The 18,927-nt window shown below is 53.7% G+C and overlaps 2 protein-coding genes and 1 long non-coding RNA gene across 13 annotated transcripts in view; 2 read left to right on the top strand and 1 right to left on the bottom strand.

Moving 5' to 3' along the window:
* Positions 1 to 8,890, top strand: part of LRRC8A (leucine rich repeat containing 8 VRAC subunit A) — a 36,882-nt gene extending 27,992 nt beyond the window's left edge. For both annotated transcript variants that reach the window (XM_063635797.1, XM_055270808.2), the window contains one exon: positions 6,935 to 8,890. In XM_063635797.1, coding sequence (XP_063491867.1) covers positions 6,935 to 7,210 — 276 coding nt within the window. In that variant the 3' untranslated portion in view covers positions 7,211 to 8,890. The remainder of the gene's footprint in view (positions 1 to 6,934) is intronic.
* LOC134736159 (uncharacterized) lies at positions 1,700 to 12,725 on the bottom strand. Its single transcript, XR_010119957.1, has 3 exons — positions 12,566 to 12,725; positions 4,591 to 4,639; positions 1,700 to 2,679 (listed from the first exon to the last, which is right to left on the bottom strand). It is a non-coding gene; the product is annotated as an uncharacterized lncRNA (long non-coding RNA).
* PHYHD1 (phytanoyl-CoA dioxygenase domain containing 1) overlaps positions 11,860 to 18,927 on the top strand; it is a 20,893-nt gene continuing 13,825 nt past the window's right edge. For 3 of the 10 annotated variants that reach the window (XM_063635932.1, XM_063635924.1, XM_063635927.1), the window contains exons 1-4: positions 11,862 to 12,428; positions 12,759 to 12,876; positions 13,115 to 13,185; positions 17,538 to 17,696. In XM_063635932.1, the coding sequence (XP_063492002.1) occupies positions 13,153 to 13,185; positions 17,538 to 17,696 (192 nt within the window). In that variant the 5' untranslated portion in view covers positions 11,862 to 12,428; positions 12,759 to 12,876; positions 13,115 to 13,152. Of the gene's footprint in view, positions 12,496 to 12,758; positions 12,877 to 13,111; positions 13,186 to 15,910; positions 16,029 to 17,537; positions 17,697 to 18,927 lie in introns of those variants that run through there. The other 7 variants (XM_063635923.1, XM_063635925.1, XM_063635931.1 and 4 more) reach the window with 7 other exon arrangements.

The raw sequence follows: 18,927 nt of genomic DNA, 5'->3' as shown, positions 1-18,927 counted from the left end.
GAGACCCAGTCTCAAAATAAAATGAAGAGCCCTGGAGCCAGCCAATGAAACATGGGGTTTATTTGGGGGAACTTAACTTACAGGGCAGTCCAGCAGCAGTGAGCCAAATAGGAAAACCGCTCCTGCTTATAAAAAGCGTGCAGCTCGGCCGGATGCGGTGGCCCAAGCCTGTAATCCTAGCACTTTGGGAGGCTGAGGTGGGCAGATCACGAGGTCAGGAGTTCGAGACCATCCTGGCCAACATAGTGAAACCCTGTCTCTACTAAAAATACAAAAAAATTAGCAGGGCATGGTGGCAGGCGCCTGTAGTCCCAGCTACTCGGGAGGCTGAGGCAGGAGAATGGTGTGAACCCGGGAGGCGGAGCTTGCAGTGAGCCGAGATGGTGCCACTGCACTCCAGCCTGGGGGACAGAGCCAGACTCTGTCTCAAAAAAAAAAAAAAAAAAAAAGCGTGCAGCTCATAGAGCATTTTCACTAAGCACCCTCCCCTCGGCAGCTTCCGTGTGGCAACCCGCATTTCTTAGTTCAGTTGTTGCTTTTGGGTGCATCTGCCATGCAGCAGCCCCTGTTGGTTTTGTGGGCACCTGCTCTGTGTTCACCCTGTGCCAGGCATGATGCACCTGTCCTCCTCCCACCAACCTGCTGAGTCCTCCCAACAGGAGCTGTCTGTAGCATCCTCGGGCACGGAGGGAGGTGGCCCCTGGAATGCCCTGTCTGTCCTCCCAGGCCCCAGGACAGGACACACCTTCTCCAGCATCACTCAGACTAGATGCTTCAGGCCCTCCAGATGCCTGCTGGCTTGGAAGCCTTCCTCCCCTCTTCCCCAGGGCTCTCTTACTGCAGAGCAACCTGCAACCCACATGTATCAGGGATTTTGACAAGTCCTTATCTCCGGCCACCCCATATTATGACTTGAGCACAGTGGGAGAGTGGACCAGGGCAGGGTTTTCTCTTGTAGTTTTGGGACAGGCCCACTGAATAGGAAAATTGGAGTCCCCTGGGGAGAAGCCACATTTGGGAAGCACGGAACAAACCCAGCCCTTCTTTAATCTATGGAGGGGGAGACCCTGTGGCTTCCCCATAGCACAGTGCTGCCCTTGATAAGCTGGGACTTCCTCATAGCTCCTGCCATGCCTGTCCTGTTGTGGGTGCTGTGCTGGGTCTGTCCTCCTGGTTGGGGGAGGGCTCAAGCCTCCAGCCTGGCTCCCCATCCTGTCCCCCACCCCCAGCTCCTCCCACCAAGCTTGCCTGTTAAGTGTCGTGCCTGCTGGCTGAGGTCACCCCTCAGGAAAAGAGCTGGCGGCAAGCACGCTGTCCCAGAGGAAGGAGACCCTCTGGACACCCTGTTTAGCACACGGCTTAATCATATCCTGTCCCCACCCCCTGGAACACCAGAACCTTAATAGGGAAAACAGTTCACTTGGGCCAACCCCAGGCAGGCCCCGCATTCTGAGTGGGAGGCCTGAGCCACTCTTCCTCCTTACTCGGGCTCGACGGCTCCTTCTCAGCCACCTTGGCCTGTGGTGACCAGGTGGGGTGGGCGTGGCCTGCCCAGGCCCTTGTGTGCTGTTTCTCCAGATTTATACTCTTGCTAATGAAAGCCTTGACAAGACAGTATTCATTCGTTCACTGGTTTACTGATTTGTGCAAATTGGTTTTTTTTGGGGTTTTTTTTTTTTTTTTTTTTTTTTTTTTTTTGGTAGGGACAGGTCTCACTGTGTTTTCTAGGCGGGTCTTAAACTCCTGGCCTCAAAGCCTCCCACCTTGGCCGCCCAAAGTGCTGGTATTACAGGCATGAGCCACTTCGCCTGGCCTTTGTGCAAATGTTTTTTGAGCACTCCTAGAATCCAGCTATGGAGCAAGGCACCGGGGACACAGGGATGAAGAAGGCCAAGTAACGAGGCAGTTAGCACAGTGCGTAGGCGCTCTGCTGGAGCACCAGGTCCCTGGGAACACAGAGGAACAGGCCCCTGAAGAACGAGGAGGAGGAAGCCAGGTGGAGGGGAAAGGGACAGTCCGGGAGGTTCTCGTGGGGAGGAGCAGTGAGATGGGCTGCCCAGGAATGTGGGCATCCTGGAGAGCAGAGGTGGGGCTATGGTGGGGGGGTGGATGGCAGGGGGGTCCTGTCCTACACCTCAGTTTCAATTGTCTCTTCATTTGTTTAACAGCCGATCCCTTGCCAGCCCATAGGCTCTGATGACTAAGACCCACCTCTTTTGTTCAAGCAAATGTTTACCGAATTCCTAGTGATTGAGTGGGTGAAGGAATGAGCTGACTTGCAGCATGAGGTTCCTCTTGACGTAGTGTGTGGGGTGGGGTGAGTGAGAAGTGGGAGAGTGGAAGAGATCTGTTAAGAGACCACGATTAGCCATCAGGTGAGGCCACGGGGCCTGGCATGGCCAAGGCAGTTAGGGATGGGGAGACATGGACGGATCTGGGAGATGCTGGAGGGGGAGTCCAAAGGGACGGGAGTTGATGGTGGGGGTGGTCTGAGTGACTCGAGCTTTTTTGCGTGGATTGTTGAGACTGGAGGAAGCACAGGTTTTCAGAGGCCAAGGTGTGTCTCGTGTCAGGTGTCTGGGGCTCTGGGATATCCAAGGGACCATCTTGAATCCACCTGAAGCCCAAGGAGTCACCCTTTGCAGGCTCGTGGGTGAAGAGGGGTCCTTGACACGGTCACTGTGGAGAGTAGAGAGAGAGAAGGACAGGAGTCTGCAGAAGAGGAGGGCGAGGCCAGAGCGTGGGGCACATGGGGCCTGGGGAGTTGGCTGGATTAGAAATGGGTGACTTTGGTCAGAGAGTTAAGGGTGGACGGGGTCATGGAGGCGGAGTGAGGAGGGAGACAGCGGCTTTCCTGCGGTTAGTCAGGAAGGCCAGAGAGCCAAGGACAACGGAGGGGCCCTGCAATGCTCCTGGGAGAGTGTCCTTTTCAAAGATGAGGTTGAGTTGAGGCCTTTCAGTGCTGATGGGGACCCACTGAAGTCTCTGGGGAGGTAGGAGAGGGTGCATTTGGGGGATTGGGAACCAACTTCAAGCCTCCAGGGCACGGGTGGGTGACAATCCAGCAGAGAAGGATCGGTCCAGAGGATGGGTGTGGCTGTGGTGGGAGCCGAGCAACTGAGAGTACCTCCGCTTTTCTCTATGGGGCTTGGAGAGGGCTCCCTGGCTCAGAGCAGGGCATGTTCCGGGGAGGAGGACTTTCAGGGAGGGGGCTGCAGAGCCAGGCTACATGTGGACCCGAGCTCTGCCACTCGCTGTCCAGAGCTTTCCCACTGTCCCTGACCACTGCGTGTGTCAGCAGAGGAGATCACAGGGTGGGAGTGGGGCCTTTCTGGGAAGGCTCTGGCCCCTGGGTGCTCCACAGCCCACTTCCTGTCTACCCTCTGACCTTCAGCCCCTGCTGACTTCAAAGCCAACCCCAGATGCATTCCTGATCCTTGGGCACAGTGGTGGCAGTGTAGGATACACAGGTTAGGAGCCTTTTTGAAAGCACCCACTGTGCCTGGGCTGGGCGTGGTGGCTCACACCTGTAATCCCAACACTTTGGGAGGCCGAGGTGGGCAGATCACTTGAGGTCAGGAGTTCAAGACCAGCCTGGCCGACATAATGAAACCCCGTCTCTGCAAACAATACAAAAATTAGCTGGGCATGGTGGTATGCGGCTGTAATCCCAGCTACTCAGGAGGCTAAGGCAGGAGAATCACTTGAACCTGGGAAGCGGAGATTACAGTGAGCCAAGATTGCGCCACTGCACTCTGTGGGTGACAGAGTGAGACTCCATCCCCAGCACCCCCCACCAAAAAAAAAAAAAAAGAAAAGAAAAAGCACTCTGCCGGGCCTTGGCCATGCTCATTTCCCTGCTGGGAAAGCCGAATTGCTCCCTAGGAACTCCTGGGTCCTCCTCCAAAAATGGCTGGAGAGAGCAGGTGCCCGTGAGGTTGAGGTCTAAGTCTGCAAAAAGGTCCTCAGCCACAGAGTGTCCAAGCTCAGAGGCATTTCTAGTCCAACCTGTACGTTTTACAAACGGGGAAACTGAGGCCCAGAGAGGGAGGGACTTCCAGAGTTACTCTGCAACTGAGTGCCATATTTGGCAGAAGGGGAATATAGCATGGGCTCTGAGTGGGAGGAAGTAAGACGTACATCCTCTCCTGACCCTTTCTGAGAGGCTGCAACCTCAGACGAGTGGCGTGTCATCTCTTTGGGCCTCAGTCTCCTTGGCAGGAAAATGGGGGTGGTGATAGAGCAAGCTCAGAAAGGCTGCTGTGCGGTCTCCCCATCATCCTCACTTGGGATCAGGGCTCAGGGCTCCTGGCTCCTGCCCTCCTGCCCATCCCATCTGAAGGAGGCAACCTCGGGACGGGCAGGCTGAACTCATGGCCTTACATATACGCAGTAAGAACTCACGGCCCCAGCTGATTTCTCGCAGTAGGGCAGGGAAGCAGCTGGCATACATGAGGCTCTGCCTGTGTGCCGGGAGACAACACGAACCCACTGCAGCCCCCTGTTTGCTCCTTGCTCCGCTAACAGTGTCGACAGTTCACCAGAGCATAGGCTGTTGAACCGGGTTCAAATCCTGGCTCCATCACTTACCAACTGAACGTCTGGACAAGTCAGCGTCTTTGGGCCTCAGTTACCCCATCTGTAAAATGGGAAGAGTATTGACAGAATATTTATAGGTAGTTTGCTGGTTAAATAAGTTAATAGTATCAGTGCTCACAGTGAGTCTGCCACACATTAAGCTGCATACGGGTGTCGTCTGTTAACAGTAGTTGCTCCATATCCTCAGGGAATGCGGTCCAAGGTCCCCCGTGGATGCCTGGCACTGCAGGTAGTGCAGAACCCTATATGTTCTGTTCGTTCCTATTCACACATACCCATGATAAAGTTTAATTTATAAATTAAGCATAGTACACTTAGGCTTTGAGGCTATTATTATTATTTTTTTTTGAGATGGAGTCTCACTCTGTCATCCAGGCTGGAGCACAGTGGCGCGATCTCGGCTCACTGCAAGCTCCGCCTCCCGGGTTCACGCCATTCTCCTGCCTCAGCCTCCCAAATAGCTGGGACTATAGGCACCCGCCACCAAGCCCGGCTAATCTTTTTGTATTTTTAGTAGAGACAGGGTTTCACCGTGTTAGCCAGGATGGTCTCGATCTCCTGACCTCGTGATCCGCCCACCTTGGCCTCCCAAAGTGCTGGGATTACAGGTGTGACCCACCGCGCCCGGCTGAGGCTATTATTAAGTAAAGTAAGGGTTGCCTGAGCACAAGCACTATGAGACTATGATGGTCGATCTGATCACAGTCATGACTCCTGAGTGACTGACGTGGGTAGCAGATGCAGCATGGGCGCACCGGACTAAGGGCCCACTCACGTCCCAGACAGGATGGATTTCATCACGCTACTCAGAGTGACATGCAATTTAAAACACGGAATTTTGGCTGGGTGCAGTGGCTCATACCTGTAATCTGAGCACTTTGGGAGGCGGAGGCAGACGAATCACTTGAGGCCAAGAGTTCAAGACCAGCCTGGGCAACATGGTGAAACCCTGTCTCTACTAAAAATACAAAAATTAGCCGGGCGTGGTGGCAGGTGCCTGTAGTCCCAGCTACTTGAGAGTCTAAGGCAGGAAAATCGCTTGAACCTGGGAGGTGGAGGTTGCAGTGAGCCAAGATTGTGCCACCGCACTCCAGCCTGGGCAACAGACCAAGACTCATACAGAATTTAGGCTGGGTGCAGTGTCTCACTCCTATAATCTTAGCACTTTGGGAGGCTGAGGTGAGAGGATCACTTGAGCCCAGGAGTTTGAGACCAGCCTGGGCAACACAGTGAGACCTCGTCTCTCCAAAAACAAAAAAGTATGGAATTTTCCATTTAGTATTTTTGGACTGCAGTTGATTGTGGGTAACTGGAACCACAGACAGCAAAACCGTAGATAAGGGAGGACTACTGCATTCATGTTTGGTAAAAGCGTAAGGAGGGGGCTCCAGATGGCCAGGACGAAGCTCCCTGTATGCATCCCACCCTGTGACCTAACAGATGAGGAAACTGGGGCCCAGGAAGGTGCAGTGAGAGCTGGGATTCTCGCCCCTATCAGTGAACTCTCCCAACTTCTCAGAGTTAAGGGGGTAGATTTTCTTTTTTTTTTTTTTTAAATTGAGATGGAGTCTCCCTCTGTCACTCAGACTGGAGTGCAGTGGCGTCGTCTCGGCTCACTGCAACCTCCACCTCTCATGTTCAGGTGATTCTCCTGCCTCAGCCTCCTGAATAGCTGGGATTACAGGCACACGCCACCACGCTCAGGTAATCTTTGTTTTTTTAGTAGAGACGGGGTTTCACCATGTTGGTCAGACTGGTCTTGAACTCCTGACCTCGTGATCCTCCAGCCTCAGTCTCCCAAAGTGCTGGGATTACAGGCTTGAGCCACCGCTCCTGGCCTAGAGGGTGGATTTTCTCAGCATGCTGTTTTGCTTTCGTAAATTGTTCTTAAGCTGGGCAGAACCAACAGCCTGGCTCCTGGTGAGCCCTGGGACGGAGGTGGGAGCAGCTGGCCAATGTGATATACTTCCCAGGGCCAGGTGCTGGAAGACAGTGGGGATTGAGGCAGGCAGGTCTCATCCTTAGAGCCCACATCTAGGGGGTAACAGATGGAAGGATGAGCACTGCAAGTGGGGACATAGGGGCCATGAGACCCAGGAGATCAGGGAAGGCTTCCTGGAGGAAGTGACTGCTGGAGGAAGGCTTCCTGGAGGAAGTGAGGAAGAGCTGAGACCTGGCGCACAGGCAGATGTTGGCCAGAGTTTGGCCCAGATTGTGCTGGTGCTGGGGGCCTGGGGATCAGAAAAGATGCTGAGATCTTGGGGAGAGGGAAGGGAAGCCCAGAGGCCCCATCCAGGCCACACCCACCTCACTCTCACTGCTTTTTTCCCTCCAGATCGAGACGCTCCCTCCGGAGCTCTTCCAGTGCCGGAAGCTGCGGGCCCTGCACCTGGGCAACAACGTGCTGCAGTCACTGCCCTCGAGGGTGGGCGAGCTGACCAACCTGACACAGATCGAGCTGCGGGGCAACCGGCTGGAGTGCCTGCCCGTGGAGCTGGGCGAGTGCCCGCTGCTCAAGCGCAGCGGCTTGGTGGTGGAGGAGGACCTGTTCAACACGCTGCCGCCCGAGGTGAAGGAGCGGCTGTGGAGGGCTGACAAGGAGCAGGCCTGAGCCAGGCCGGCCCAGCACAGCAAGCAGCGGACCGCTGCCCAGTCCTCAACCCTGGAGGGGCAGGCCCAGCTTCTCCCAGAACTCCCGGACAGCCAGGCCAGCCTCGCGGCCGGGCAGGAGCCTGGGGCCACTTGTGAGTCGGGCCAGAGCGAGAGGACAGTATCTGTGGGGCTGGCCCCTTTTCTCCCTCTGAGACTCACGCCCCCCAGGGCAAGCGCTTGTCGAGGAGAGCAAGTCTCAAGAGCGCAGTATTTGGATAATCAGGGTCTCCTCCCTGGAGGCCAGCTCTGCCTCAGGGGCTGAGCTGCCACCAGAGGTCCTGGGACTCTCACTTTAGTTCTTGGTATTTATTTTTCTCCGTCTCCCACCTCCTTCATCCAAATAACTTATACATTCCCAAGAAAGTTCAGCCCAGATGGAAGGTATTCAGGGAAGGGTGGGCTGCCTTGTCCCCTTGTCCTTATTTAGCGATGCCACCGGGCATTTAATGCCCACCTGGACTTCAGCAGAGTGGTCCGGGGTGAACCAGCCGTGGGACAGTCACCCAGCGGTGCCGGGCTGGGCTCTGCGGTGTGGTCCACGGGAGAGCAGGCCTCCAGCTGGAAAGGCCAGGCCTGGAGCTTGCCTCTTCAGTTTTTGTGGCAGTTTTAGTTTTTAGTTTGTTTTTTTTTTTTTAATCAAAAAACAATTTTTTTAAAAAAAAAGCTTTGAAAATGGATGGTTTAGGTATTAAAAAGAAAAAAAAAAACTTAAAAAAAAAAAAAAGACACTAATGGCCAGTGAGTTGGAGTCTCAGGGCAGGGTGGCAGTTTCCCTTGAGCAAAGCAGCCAGACGTTGAACTGTGTTTCCTTTCCCTGGGCGCAGGGTGCAGAGTGTCTTCCAGATCTGGTGTGACCTTGGTCCAGGAGTTCTATTTGTTCCTGGGGAGGGAGGTTTTTTCGTTTGTTTTTTGGGGTTTTTTTGGGTGTCTTGTTTTCTTTCTCCTCCATGTGTCTTGGCAGGCACTCATTTCTGTGGCTGTTGGCCAAAGGGAATGTTCTGGAGCTGCCAAGGAGGGAGGAGACTCGGGTTGGCTAATCCCCGGATGAACGGTGCTCCATTCCCACCTCCCCTCCTCGCGCCTGCCCTGCCTCTCCACGCACAGTGTTAAGGAGCCAAGAGGAGCCACTTCGCCCAGACTGTGTTTCCCCACCTCCTGTGGCATGGGTGTACCCAGTGCCACCGCTGGCCTCTGCTGCTTCCATCAGCCCTGTTGCCACCTGGTCCTTCATGAAGAGCAGACACTTAGAGGCTGGTCGGGAATGGGGAGGTCACCCCTGGGAGGGCAGGCTTTGGTTCCAAGCTGGTTCCTGTCCCTGGCGCCTGGAGTGCACATAGCCCAGTCGGCGCCTGGTGGCGGGAAGCCACCCTGCTTTAGATCACTCGGGTCCCCACCTTAGAAGGGTCCCCGCCTTAGATCAATCACGTGGACACTAAGGCACGTTTTAGCGTCTCTTGTCTTAATGATTATGTCCATCCGTCTGTCCGTCCATTTGTGTTTTCTGCGTCGTGTCATTGGATATAATCCTCAGAAATAATGCACACTAGCCTCTGACAACCATGAAGCAAAAATCCGTTACATGTGGGTCTGAACTTGTAGACTCGGTCACAGTATCAAATAAAATCTATAACAGAAAGTAGCCTTTGGAGGTCTTTGTGTCATGGGAGGACCCTTCCCTCACTTCTCTGAAGCCTGCTGGGCTGTGTGGAACGTTGCTTGGGCACCCACAGGAGAGTTCACTCTGCTCATCTCTCTGCCCCATGAGACCCTGTGCCTTCGGAGGCAGTTACTGGAGGTTGTAAGCTGGACACAGCACCTGCTAGGTAACAGGCTGTGACCTGGGCGGGGGATCCCATAGCCAGCACATTCTCTGTCATCCTACTCACCTGTGGTTGGGCACTCATGAGGGTTTTTTTTTGTTGTTGGTTGGTTGTTTTTTTTTTGACAGGGTCTCATTCTGTCACCTAGAGTGCACTGCTGGAATATAGTGGCGTGATCACGGCTCACTGCAGCCTTGACCTCTCCAGGCTCAGGTGATCCTCTCACCTCAGCCTCCCAAGTAGGTAGGACCACAGGGGCATGCTGGCTAATTTTTTTTTTTTTTTTTTTAGACAGAGTCTTACTCTGTCACCCAGGCTGGAATGCAGTGGCTCCATCTCGGCTCACTGCAACCTCCACCTCCTGGGTTCAAGTGATTCTCTTGCCTCAGCCTCACGAGTAGCTGGGACTACAGTCGCCCGCTACCATGCCCGGCTAATTTTTGTATTTTTAGTAGAGACGGTTTCACCATGTTGGCCAGGCTGGTCTTGATCTCCTGACATTCTGATCCACCCGCCTCGGCCTCCCAAAATGCTGGGATTACAGGCGTGAGCCACCACGCCCAGCCATGCTGGCTAATTTTTGTATTTTTTGTAGGGACGGGGTTTTGCCCAGGTTGGTCTCGAATCCCTGAGCTCAAGAGATCCACCCACCTCAGCCTCCTAAAATGCTGGGACTATAGGCATGAGCCACCGTGCCTGGCCCCTCATGAGTTTTGATGGGTGGGGATGGGAAAGGAGGGCACTGGAATGGGAACCAGTAGTCCTGGGCCTTTGTCCCACCTTCGTGGGACAGGATGTGCATGAAGCTAGGCAGATCCCTTCTCCAGTGGCCTCCATATCCCCATGTGGACAATGGGAATTTCCACTGTGTGCTCTCAGAGGTCCCTTGCAGTTCCAGCAGTCCCAAGTGTTCTACAGTGGTGGGGCTGAGAGTCATCGTGGGGAGGCCTGCCTCAGCTCCCAGCCCCTTCTGGTGCCTTTGGGAGGTACTGGCGTAAAGGGCAGAGGCTGAGACAGCTGCTTCCAGATGCCAGTTCTGCGGTGTTTGATGTGGGGCTTCAGTTTTCTCATTTGTAAAATCAGGAAGGTAATGGCACACTTGCAGGACTGTTCAAGGAACAGTGGCGATTGTGTAGGTAGATGGGGGTTTTGGTGGAGGACCTGGCTGCTAGTACCCAAAAAATGGCCTTGTGTCTTCCACCCAGACCAAGGATCCTTGTGGTGGGCCAATGTGGGCGCCCTGCGGCAGGAGACTGGGTGAGGAAGAAAGGCCATCATATCTGACTTTGACCTTAGTGATGAGGCCTGGGTGGCTGCTTGGGCACCTCCTCTACAACTGGCCAGAGTCTATCCCTCCTCCCTCCATGGGGACTCTGACCCCTCCAGGTGAACTCAGGCCTGAGCCAAGATTCCCTCCCTCTTCTCCCCCTGCCATGGGCTGACAGGCTGAGCAGCTGGACTGTGACTGCCCTGATGGGGCCTTCTTTTCTGTTTCCATGGTGGAGGTCCCTCCCCCAGCTTGGTACCCCACTCCCGCCCCCACACTGGCCTTGAGGCTGTCCAGCGCCTGGAGCAGGAGAGTTCGATCTGGAGCTGGTTTACGTATGGAAAAAAACACCACGTAGAAACACCGCCCACCCACTTCCCAAAGTTGAGCAGAATGAACAGTTAGTGGGAGGCTAGGCCTCTCCGGTCCCCCTCCCCCACTCACCCAGGGCTCTCCATTCTGCCTGAAACCGGTCTTCTCTCTGATTGTAACAGCAATTTCGGAAGCTCAAAAAATTGTTAATTATATTCCACCCAGCCGGGTGCGGTGGCTCATGCCTGAAATCCCAGCACTTTGGGAGGCCGAGGCGGGCGGATCACGAGGTCAGGAGATTGAGACCATCCTGGCTAACACGGTGAAACCCATCTCTACTAAAAAAATACAGAAAATTAGCCGGGCGTGGTGGCGGGCGCCTGTAGTCCCAGCTACTCGGGAGGCTGAGGCAGGAGAATGGCGTGAACCCGGGAGGCGGAGCTTGCAGTGAGCCGAGATCACGCCACTGCACTCCAGTCTGGGTGACAGAGCGAGACTCCATCTCAAAAAAATAAATAAGTAAAAAATAAATAAATAAATAAATAAATAAATAAATAAATAAATTATATTCCACCCAGAGCAACCCCTGCTAACATTTGGTGAACAACTTGTTCACCAGTTGGTAGGCACTTACTCAGCGCCAGGCCCAGTGCCAAGCTCTTTATCAGCTGCGAAGCATTCATCTTATTTACTGCTCACAGGGGATCCTTCTGCTAGCCCCAAATTACACACTGGGAAAGTAAGGCCTGAACATCTGGGACGCAAACAGTCTGCTTCACTGAGTCTCTACTACAAGCCTTCTGTGGGGACTCCCAGGGGAATGGCTGGCCCAGCCCGAGGGGACCTCAGTGTTCTTGCCACATGGTAGGCATCTGTCTTTGTTGGGCAGTTGCATCAGAAGGATTGAGGACAGCTGGGAACACATCCTGCCTCTAGTGAACCTCGTGGTTCTGTCATCTGCCTGCCCCTCACCCAGCCTAACCCCTCTGAACCAGGAGCCCGAGCTGCACTTACTGCTCCCCCCTGCCCCCGGGACGGCCTGGACCAAGCAGCAGCTCCTAGAGCAGTGGCCCAGCAAACACAACTTGACTCGAGGCCAAGGCTCTTGAGGGCTGAGCAGTGTCCCCATGTACACTCCTGAAACACTTTGTCCCTTCGCCATTCAGAAGGCATCATTTTGGAGAAGGCAGCGGCCGGTTTTTCAGAGCCAGCGAGTGGCCCTGCCAGCTGCTGAGCAGGGCAAGCTGAGAAGGGTGGTGGTGTTCAAGTGTTATTCTCTCTTTTTGTTTTTGTTTTTGTTTCTTTGAGATGGAGTCTCACTCTGTCGCCCAGGCTGGAGTGAATGCAGTGGCATGATCTGGGCTTACTGCAACCTCCGCCTCCTGGGTTCAAGCGATTCTCCTGCCTCAGCCTCCCGAGTAGCTGGGACTACAGGCACCTGCCACCAAGCTCGGCTAGTTTTTTTGTATTTTTATTTATTATTTATTTATTTTGAGACGGAGTCTCGCTCTGTCACCCAGGCTACAGTGCAGTGGTGCAATCTCGGCTCACTGCAAGCTCCGCCTCCCGGGTTCACGCCATTCTCCTGCCTCAGCCTCGCGAGCAGCTGGGACTACAAGCGCCCGCCACCACGCCCGGATAATTTTTTGTATTTTTAGTAAAGACGGGGTTTCACCGTGTTAGCCAGGATGGTCTCGATCGCCTGACCTCATGATCCGCCCGCCTCTGCCTCCAAAGTGCTGGGATTACAGGCGCGAGCTACCGCACCCGGCCTGCAGGTGTTGTTCTGACTCCAGCTCCACTGTGCCAGCCTGAATTGAGATGCCAAGTATCTTGGGCCTGAGGGTGGGTAACAGGAAGCATCTCTCTCTCTCCTCAGCCCCTTCCTCCTACTAAGATACCCCATGTCTCCTACCTTCCTCTGAGCTGCAGACGGATGCGTTAATTCCCTTCCATAATCCTCCCAAGACCTAGAGGCTTTCAGATTGGTGCTGGGAGGGGCCCAGATAGTTCTCCCCAGGACCTCTTCCGCCTTTGGGATGCCCATTACCTGGGGAAGAGGGGTGCCGCACATCCCCCAGACCAACCCTGCATCCCATTCTATCCAGATTGAGGCCTAGAGAGAGGCAGGCGTTCCTCAGAGTCACAGGGATTGGCGGCGCCTGGACTGGGACTCAGCCCAGCTGCTTGGCCTGACCCTCTCAGAGCATAATTTCCCGGCACCTGGTAAGCAGTGGTGGGGGGTGGTTTCCAGAAGAAACACAGAGGAAGCAGATAAAATCCTTGGAGATGGGAAAGGGCAAATCCTGGATGAGTTGTGGGGGTGGGGGAGATTAGCCTGGAGGTCACAGGCTGATCTGGCTGTGTCTGGGGAAGGAGGGTTGGGTAGTGGGACAGGATTTTCTCTGGGTAGGGAAGGGTTAAGTCCTCCCAGGCTCCTAAACTTTCTCCTCCCCACCAGGAGGCCGCACCTAGAAGCCGCCCAGTGCCCCGAGCGTCTCCATGGCCTGGCTGAGCCCCTCGCAGCTCCAGAAGGTAGGAGCCTGCAAGTGGGGGCTGGGAGGGTCACGGCGGGGGGGGTCCGCCGGACCTTCAGTAGTCCGGGTGCCCAACCCACCCCCTGCCCCATTTTACCGAGGAGGAAACTTAAGCCCAGAGGAGCGGGTTCCCAACCACAACCCCTCCTGACTTCTTCACACATAGCCCGGGGTGTCTAGATCACAGGACCCAGGGTGGGGTGGGGTGAGGACGTGTGTGTTTGACCAAAACGAGAATAAGGCCTCGGAACCCACCAGTTCAGCCCTGGGCGGGAGTCGGCAACTCTGTGGGGGGGCGCAGCGCCCAGGAGGGGGCAGGGCCTGCGAGGGGCCCAGGAGGGCCCATGTTCGTCCAATCACAAAAGGCTACCTCGTGGGAATTAGTGTGGCACAGCCTTTTAAAAAATCACTCATACGTTCCTACGCTGAGACTTAATATTTTCGTATACAGCTCTAGAAGCTTTGTTTCAAGGTCTGTTACAACAGCTACCACGAATCAAGTGCTGGACAAGTTTTTTTTGTGGGGGTGGGGAGGAGACGGGGTCTCGCCACAGGCACACGCCCCCATGCCCAGCTTTTTTTTTTTTTTTTTGAGACGGAGTTTTGCTCTTGTTGCCCAGGCTGGAGTGTGCAATGGTACAATCTCAGCTCACCACAACCTCTGCCTCCCAGGTTCAAACGACTCTCCTACCTTAGCCTCCCAAATAGCTGGGATTATAGGCATGCACCACCACACTTGGCTAATTTTGTATTTTTAGTAGAGACAGGATTTCACCATGTTGGCCAGACTGGTCTTGAACTCCTGACCTCAAGTGATCCGCCTGCTTCAGCCTCCCAAAGTGCTGGGATTACAGGCGTGAGCCACCGTGCCTGGTCCTATTTTTATTTTTGCAGAGATGGAGTCTCACTTTGTTGCCCAGGCTGGTCTGGAGCTCCTGGGCTAAAGGAATCCTCCTGCCTTGGACTTCCAAAGTGCTGGGACAACAAGGCCTGAGCCACCGCACCCATCCTGCCAGGTTCAATAAAGGAGGCTGTACTGCTATCCCCGTTCGGTAGCCTGAGGGCCAGAGAAAGGAGGGCACTTACTTTGTCAAGTTCTCACAATGGCCAGATAATCATTTATAGCCAGTCTTTGAGAGGAAATATGTTTCTACATGATTTTTATCGCGGTGGCTCACCTCTGTAATCCCAGCACTTTGGGAAGCCGAGGCAGGCGGATCACCTGAGGTCAGGAGTTGGAGACCAGCCTGGCCAACATGGTGGAACCCTGTCGCTACTAAAAATACAAAAAATTAGCCGGGTGTGGTGGCGGGCGCCTGTAATCTCAGCTACTCTGGAGGCTGAGGCAGGAGAATGGCGTGAACCCAGGAGGCAGAGTTTGCAGTGAGCCGAGATCGTGCCACTGCACTCCAGCCTGGTCAACAGAGCAAGACTGTGTCTCAAAAATAAAATAAACAGGCCGGGCGCAATGGCTCACGCCTGTAATCCCAGCACCTTGGGAGGCTGAGGCAGGAGGATCACGAGGTCAGGAGATCGAGACCATCCTGGCTAACATGGTGAAACCCTGTCTCTACTAAAAAATACAAAAAAATTAGTTGGGCGTGATGGCGGGCGCCTGTAGTCCCAAGCTACTCGGGAGGCTGAGGCAGAAGAATGGTGTGAACCCAGGAGGTGGAGCTTGCAGTGAGCTGAGATCGTGCCACTGCACTCCAGCCTGGGCAGCAGAGCGAGACTCTGTCTCAAAATAAAGTAAAATAAACAAAAATAAAATAAAATTAGCCAGGTGTGATGGTGTGCACCTGTAGTCCCAACTACTCGGGAGACTGAGGCAGGAGGATTGATTGAGCCCAGAAGTTCAAGGCTGCAATGAGCTATGATCACATCACTACTCTCTAGCCTGGGTGACAGAGTGACAGAGAGAGACCCTGTCTCTAAAAAATAAAAATAAAAATAAAACGGAAAGAAAAGAGAAAAGGGCTGGGTGGGGTGGCTTATGCCTGTAATTCCAGCATTTTGGGAGTCCGAGGTGGGTGGATCACCTGAGGTCAGGAGTTCGAGACCAGCCTGGCCAATGTGGTGAAACCCCATCTCTACTAAAAATACAAAAATTAGCCAGGCATGGTGGTGCATTCCTGTAATCCCAACTACTCGGGAGGCTGAGGCAGGAGAAGCACTTAACCCTGAGAGGTGGAGGTTGCAATGAGCTGAGATCATGCCATTGCACTCCAGCCTGGGCAACAAGAGTGAGACTCCATCTCAAAAAGAAAAAAAAGGAGAAAAAGAATTCCTAGTAGTGTATTTGTGTATTTACTGGATCAAGGGTATGCTGCACAGGTTGCTGTGGTTGGCCCAATTCCCAGGGAGGCAATTTTCAGCTTGATACCGATGTGATTAATTCCTAACATGCAGAGCTGAGGGTCCCATGGTGGGTGGTCATGAATGGTGTGTGGAAGCCAGAACTGGGCATCCCATGGTGGGGAAAGGGGTGTCCTTAACTGGAAACTAGGCTCTTTGTGGGTGTGTTGCAGTAGGTGACTTTCTTTTTTTTTTTTTTTTTTTGAGATGAAGTCTTGCTTGGTCTTCCAGGCTAGAACGCAGTGGTGTGATCTCAGCTCACTGCAACCTCTGCTTGCTGAGTTCAAATGATTCTCCTGCCTCAGCCTCCCGAGTAGCTGGGATTACAGGTGCCCGCTACCACACCTGGCTAATTTTTGTATTTTTAGCAGAGACAGGGTTTCACCATGCTGGCCAGGCTAGTCTCCAACTCCTGACCTCAAGCGATCCACCCACCTTGACTTCCCAAATTGTTGGAATTATAGGCGTGAGCCACCATGCCCAGCAGTAGGTGACTTTCAGTGTTCCTGTTGGGGCTAAAACTTGGTAACACTCTGCAGGCAAATGTGCAGATATTCATTCCCTCCCTATCTCTCTCGAGAGCCTCAGAATAAGAGGACCAGAGGCAAATCAGAAGAAGCCATCTACTTCCCCTCCCTGGCTGCCACTGCACTCAGGATAGAATACGGCTCCCAGCCTGGCCCGGCCCCTGCCACCCTCCTGCCTCCTCTTCCACCCCTCCCCTCACTCTGCCCTATCCATTCCCAATTCCTTATGTTCCTCCTAAATTCAGGGGCTTCCCATATCCTGCTCCCTCTGTCTGGAATGCCCTTCCCTTATCCCGCTGGTCCCGTCTTGAAATGTCACCCCCTCAGCACTGCTGCTCCCAGACCCTTCTCCTTCCCAGCCAGTTTACGCTAGCTGCTTCTGCCTTCAGCACTCACGCTCATCCTCTCTCCGGCACGAAGTTTGTGACAGTAAATTTACCTGTGTGGTTAGTGTAATGCTGGTCTCTTTCACTAGACTGTAGGCACCATGAGGGCAGGCATCATGGCTGGCTTGCTTATAGCCATACTTTTAGCTCCTAAAACCGTGTCTCAGACACAGTAGATTCTCAATCAATATTGGTTGAATACATGAATAAGGTTGTGTTTCCAGGTGACCCAAGCCTGGAGGGGAAGGGCAGGGACAACTTCCCCTTCCCGCTCCTTTTTCTTTTCTTTTTTTGAGACGGAGTTTCGCTTTTGTTGCCCAGGCTGGAATGCAATGGCATGATCTCGGCTCACTGCAACCTCCACCTCCTGGGTTCAAGCTATTCACCTGCCTCAGCCTCCCGAGGAGCTGGGATTACAGGCATGCGCCACCACACCTGGCCAAGTTTTTGTATTTTTAGTAGAGATGGGGTTTCACCATGTTGGTCAGGCTGGTCTGGAACTCCCAACCTTAGGTGATCCTCCCAAAGTGCTGGGATTACAGACGTGAGCCACTGTGCCCAGCTTCCTTTTTCTTTTTCTTTCTTTCTTTCTTTTTTTTTTTTTTTTTGAGGCGGAGTCTCATCTGTTGCTCAGGCTGGAGTGCAGTGGTGCGATCTCGGCTCACTGCAACCTCCGCCTCCTGGGTTCAAGTGATTCTCCTGCCTCAGCCTCCCAAGTAGCTGAGACTACAGGCATGCATCACCATGCCCAGCTAATTTTTGTATTTTTAATAGAGATGGGGTTTCACCATGTTGGCCAGGATGGTCTCAAACTCATGACTTCAAGTTATTGCCTCCCTCAGCCTCCCAAAGTGCTGGGATTACAGGCATGAGCCACTGTACCTGGCCTCACTACTTTTTCTTTCATTCAAGCAGCCAATATTGATTGCTCTTTGCTGGGTGCCAGACTCCATGCCTGGGGTTGGGGACAGGGCAGTGAACAGGATACCTGGTCCCACCTTCACACAGCTGCAGAGTTGAGGGAAGGGTCAGACAGGAGCATTTGCAGACTGGGGAAGCCTGAGTCTCAATCCTGCCTGCAGTTCCAACAGGATGGATTCCTGGTGCTGGAAGGATTCTTGTCTGCAGAAGAGTGTGTGGCCATGCAACAAAGGATTGGCGAGATAGTGGCTGAAATGGATGTTCCTCTCCACTGCCGCACAGAATTCTCCACCCAGGAAGAGGAGCAGCTTCGAGCCCAGGTAGGTGTCTGGGCACATGAGGATGGGATGTGGCCTTTGAGGGAGGGCTTGGTCCCCAGCCAGAGCAGCAGCGTGGAAGGGAGGATCCCAAGGCTCCAGGGTGTCAGGCCAAGCCCCTTACACACCTTTCCCTTGCTCCTCACTGGGAAGTTATCAAGTAGGCTTTATTGTCCTTTTTTTTTTCTTTTTTCTTTTAAAACAGAATCCCACTCTGTTGCTCAAGCTGGAATTCAGTGGCATGATCTCAGCTCACTGCAACCTCTGCCTCCCAGGTTCAAGCAATTCTCCTGCCTCAGCCTCCTGAGTAGCTGCAATTACAGGCATGCACCACCAGGCCCGGCTAATTTTTGTATTTTTAGTAGAGACAGGGTTTCATCATGTTGGTCAGGCTGGTCTCGAACTCCCGATCTCAGGTGATCCACCCGCCTTGGTCTCCCAAAGTGCTGAGATTACAGGCTATTATCCCCCCATTAGACAGGTGGGGAAAATGAGGTTCAGATCACTTGTCCCAAGCCACACAGTTAGTAGTGGACAGAGTCAGGATTTCAACTCAGATCTGTTTGATACCAAGTCCCTGCTGTTCCCAGCTTGGCTTTACTTTCTGTTTTCCGGCTGTTCTCTGGCCACTGAAGGCCACTTTGTGGCCAGCCACCTGGAATGAGCCCAGTGGTCTGGATGACTCCTACCTGTGTAAATGTTATCCCCCATGAGACTAGGAACTCAGATTTTCTCCCCCCCAGTGACCGAATAGGTCACATGATAGGACCCAGTACAGTTTGCAATGGGTAAATTGAAGACTCTGGGGTCTCCCACACGGTTCTCTTGACACTTCCTAGTCGGAGTTTATTATGAGACTGCTTGCGCCTGGGCCAGGCGAGATCCTGGCACTCACGCCGAAGAGTACCTGCCATCTGGTGGGCATTAGCAGAAATACAACAGCCGGAAGCCATTCCAGGGAATGGGGAGAATGGCGTCTTGAGAAGGAAAAAGAACCGGTTAAGGAATGACAGTTTCCTCCAAAAAGCTGGTCTCATTTGCTGCACGGCTGCCTTCCGTTTGGGGGGATATTGGGGGAAGCAGAGACAGCTCCTGCAGCCAGAGACAGGCAGGCCACTCAAGGGTTCCTAGGAGTAAGAAGGGCCGAATCCTGCGCCCTCCAAGCTGCGTTCAGAGACTAATGGGTTGTGGGGTGGGAAGAACTTGAGAATAAAGCTGATATATTGGCCGGGCG

This window comes from Symphalangus syndactylus, chromosome 3 (assembly GCF_028878055.3).
Source record: "Symphalangus syndactylus isolate Jambi chromosome 3, NHGRI_mSymSyn1-v2.1_pri, whole genome shotgun sequence".
NCBI lineage: Eukaryota > Metazoa > Chordata > Mammalia > Primates > Hylobatidae > Symphalangus > Symphalangus syndactylus.
This window is presented reverse-complemented; position numbering and strand designations above follow the sequence as displayed.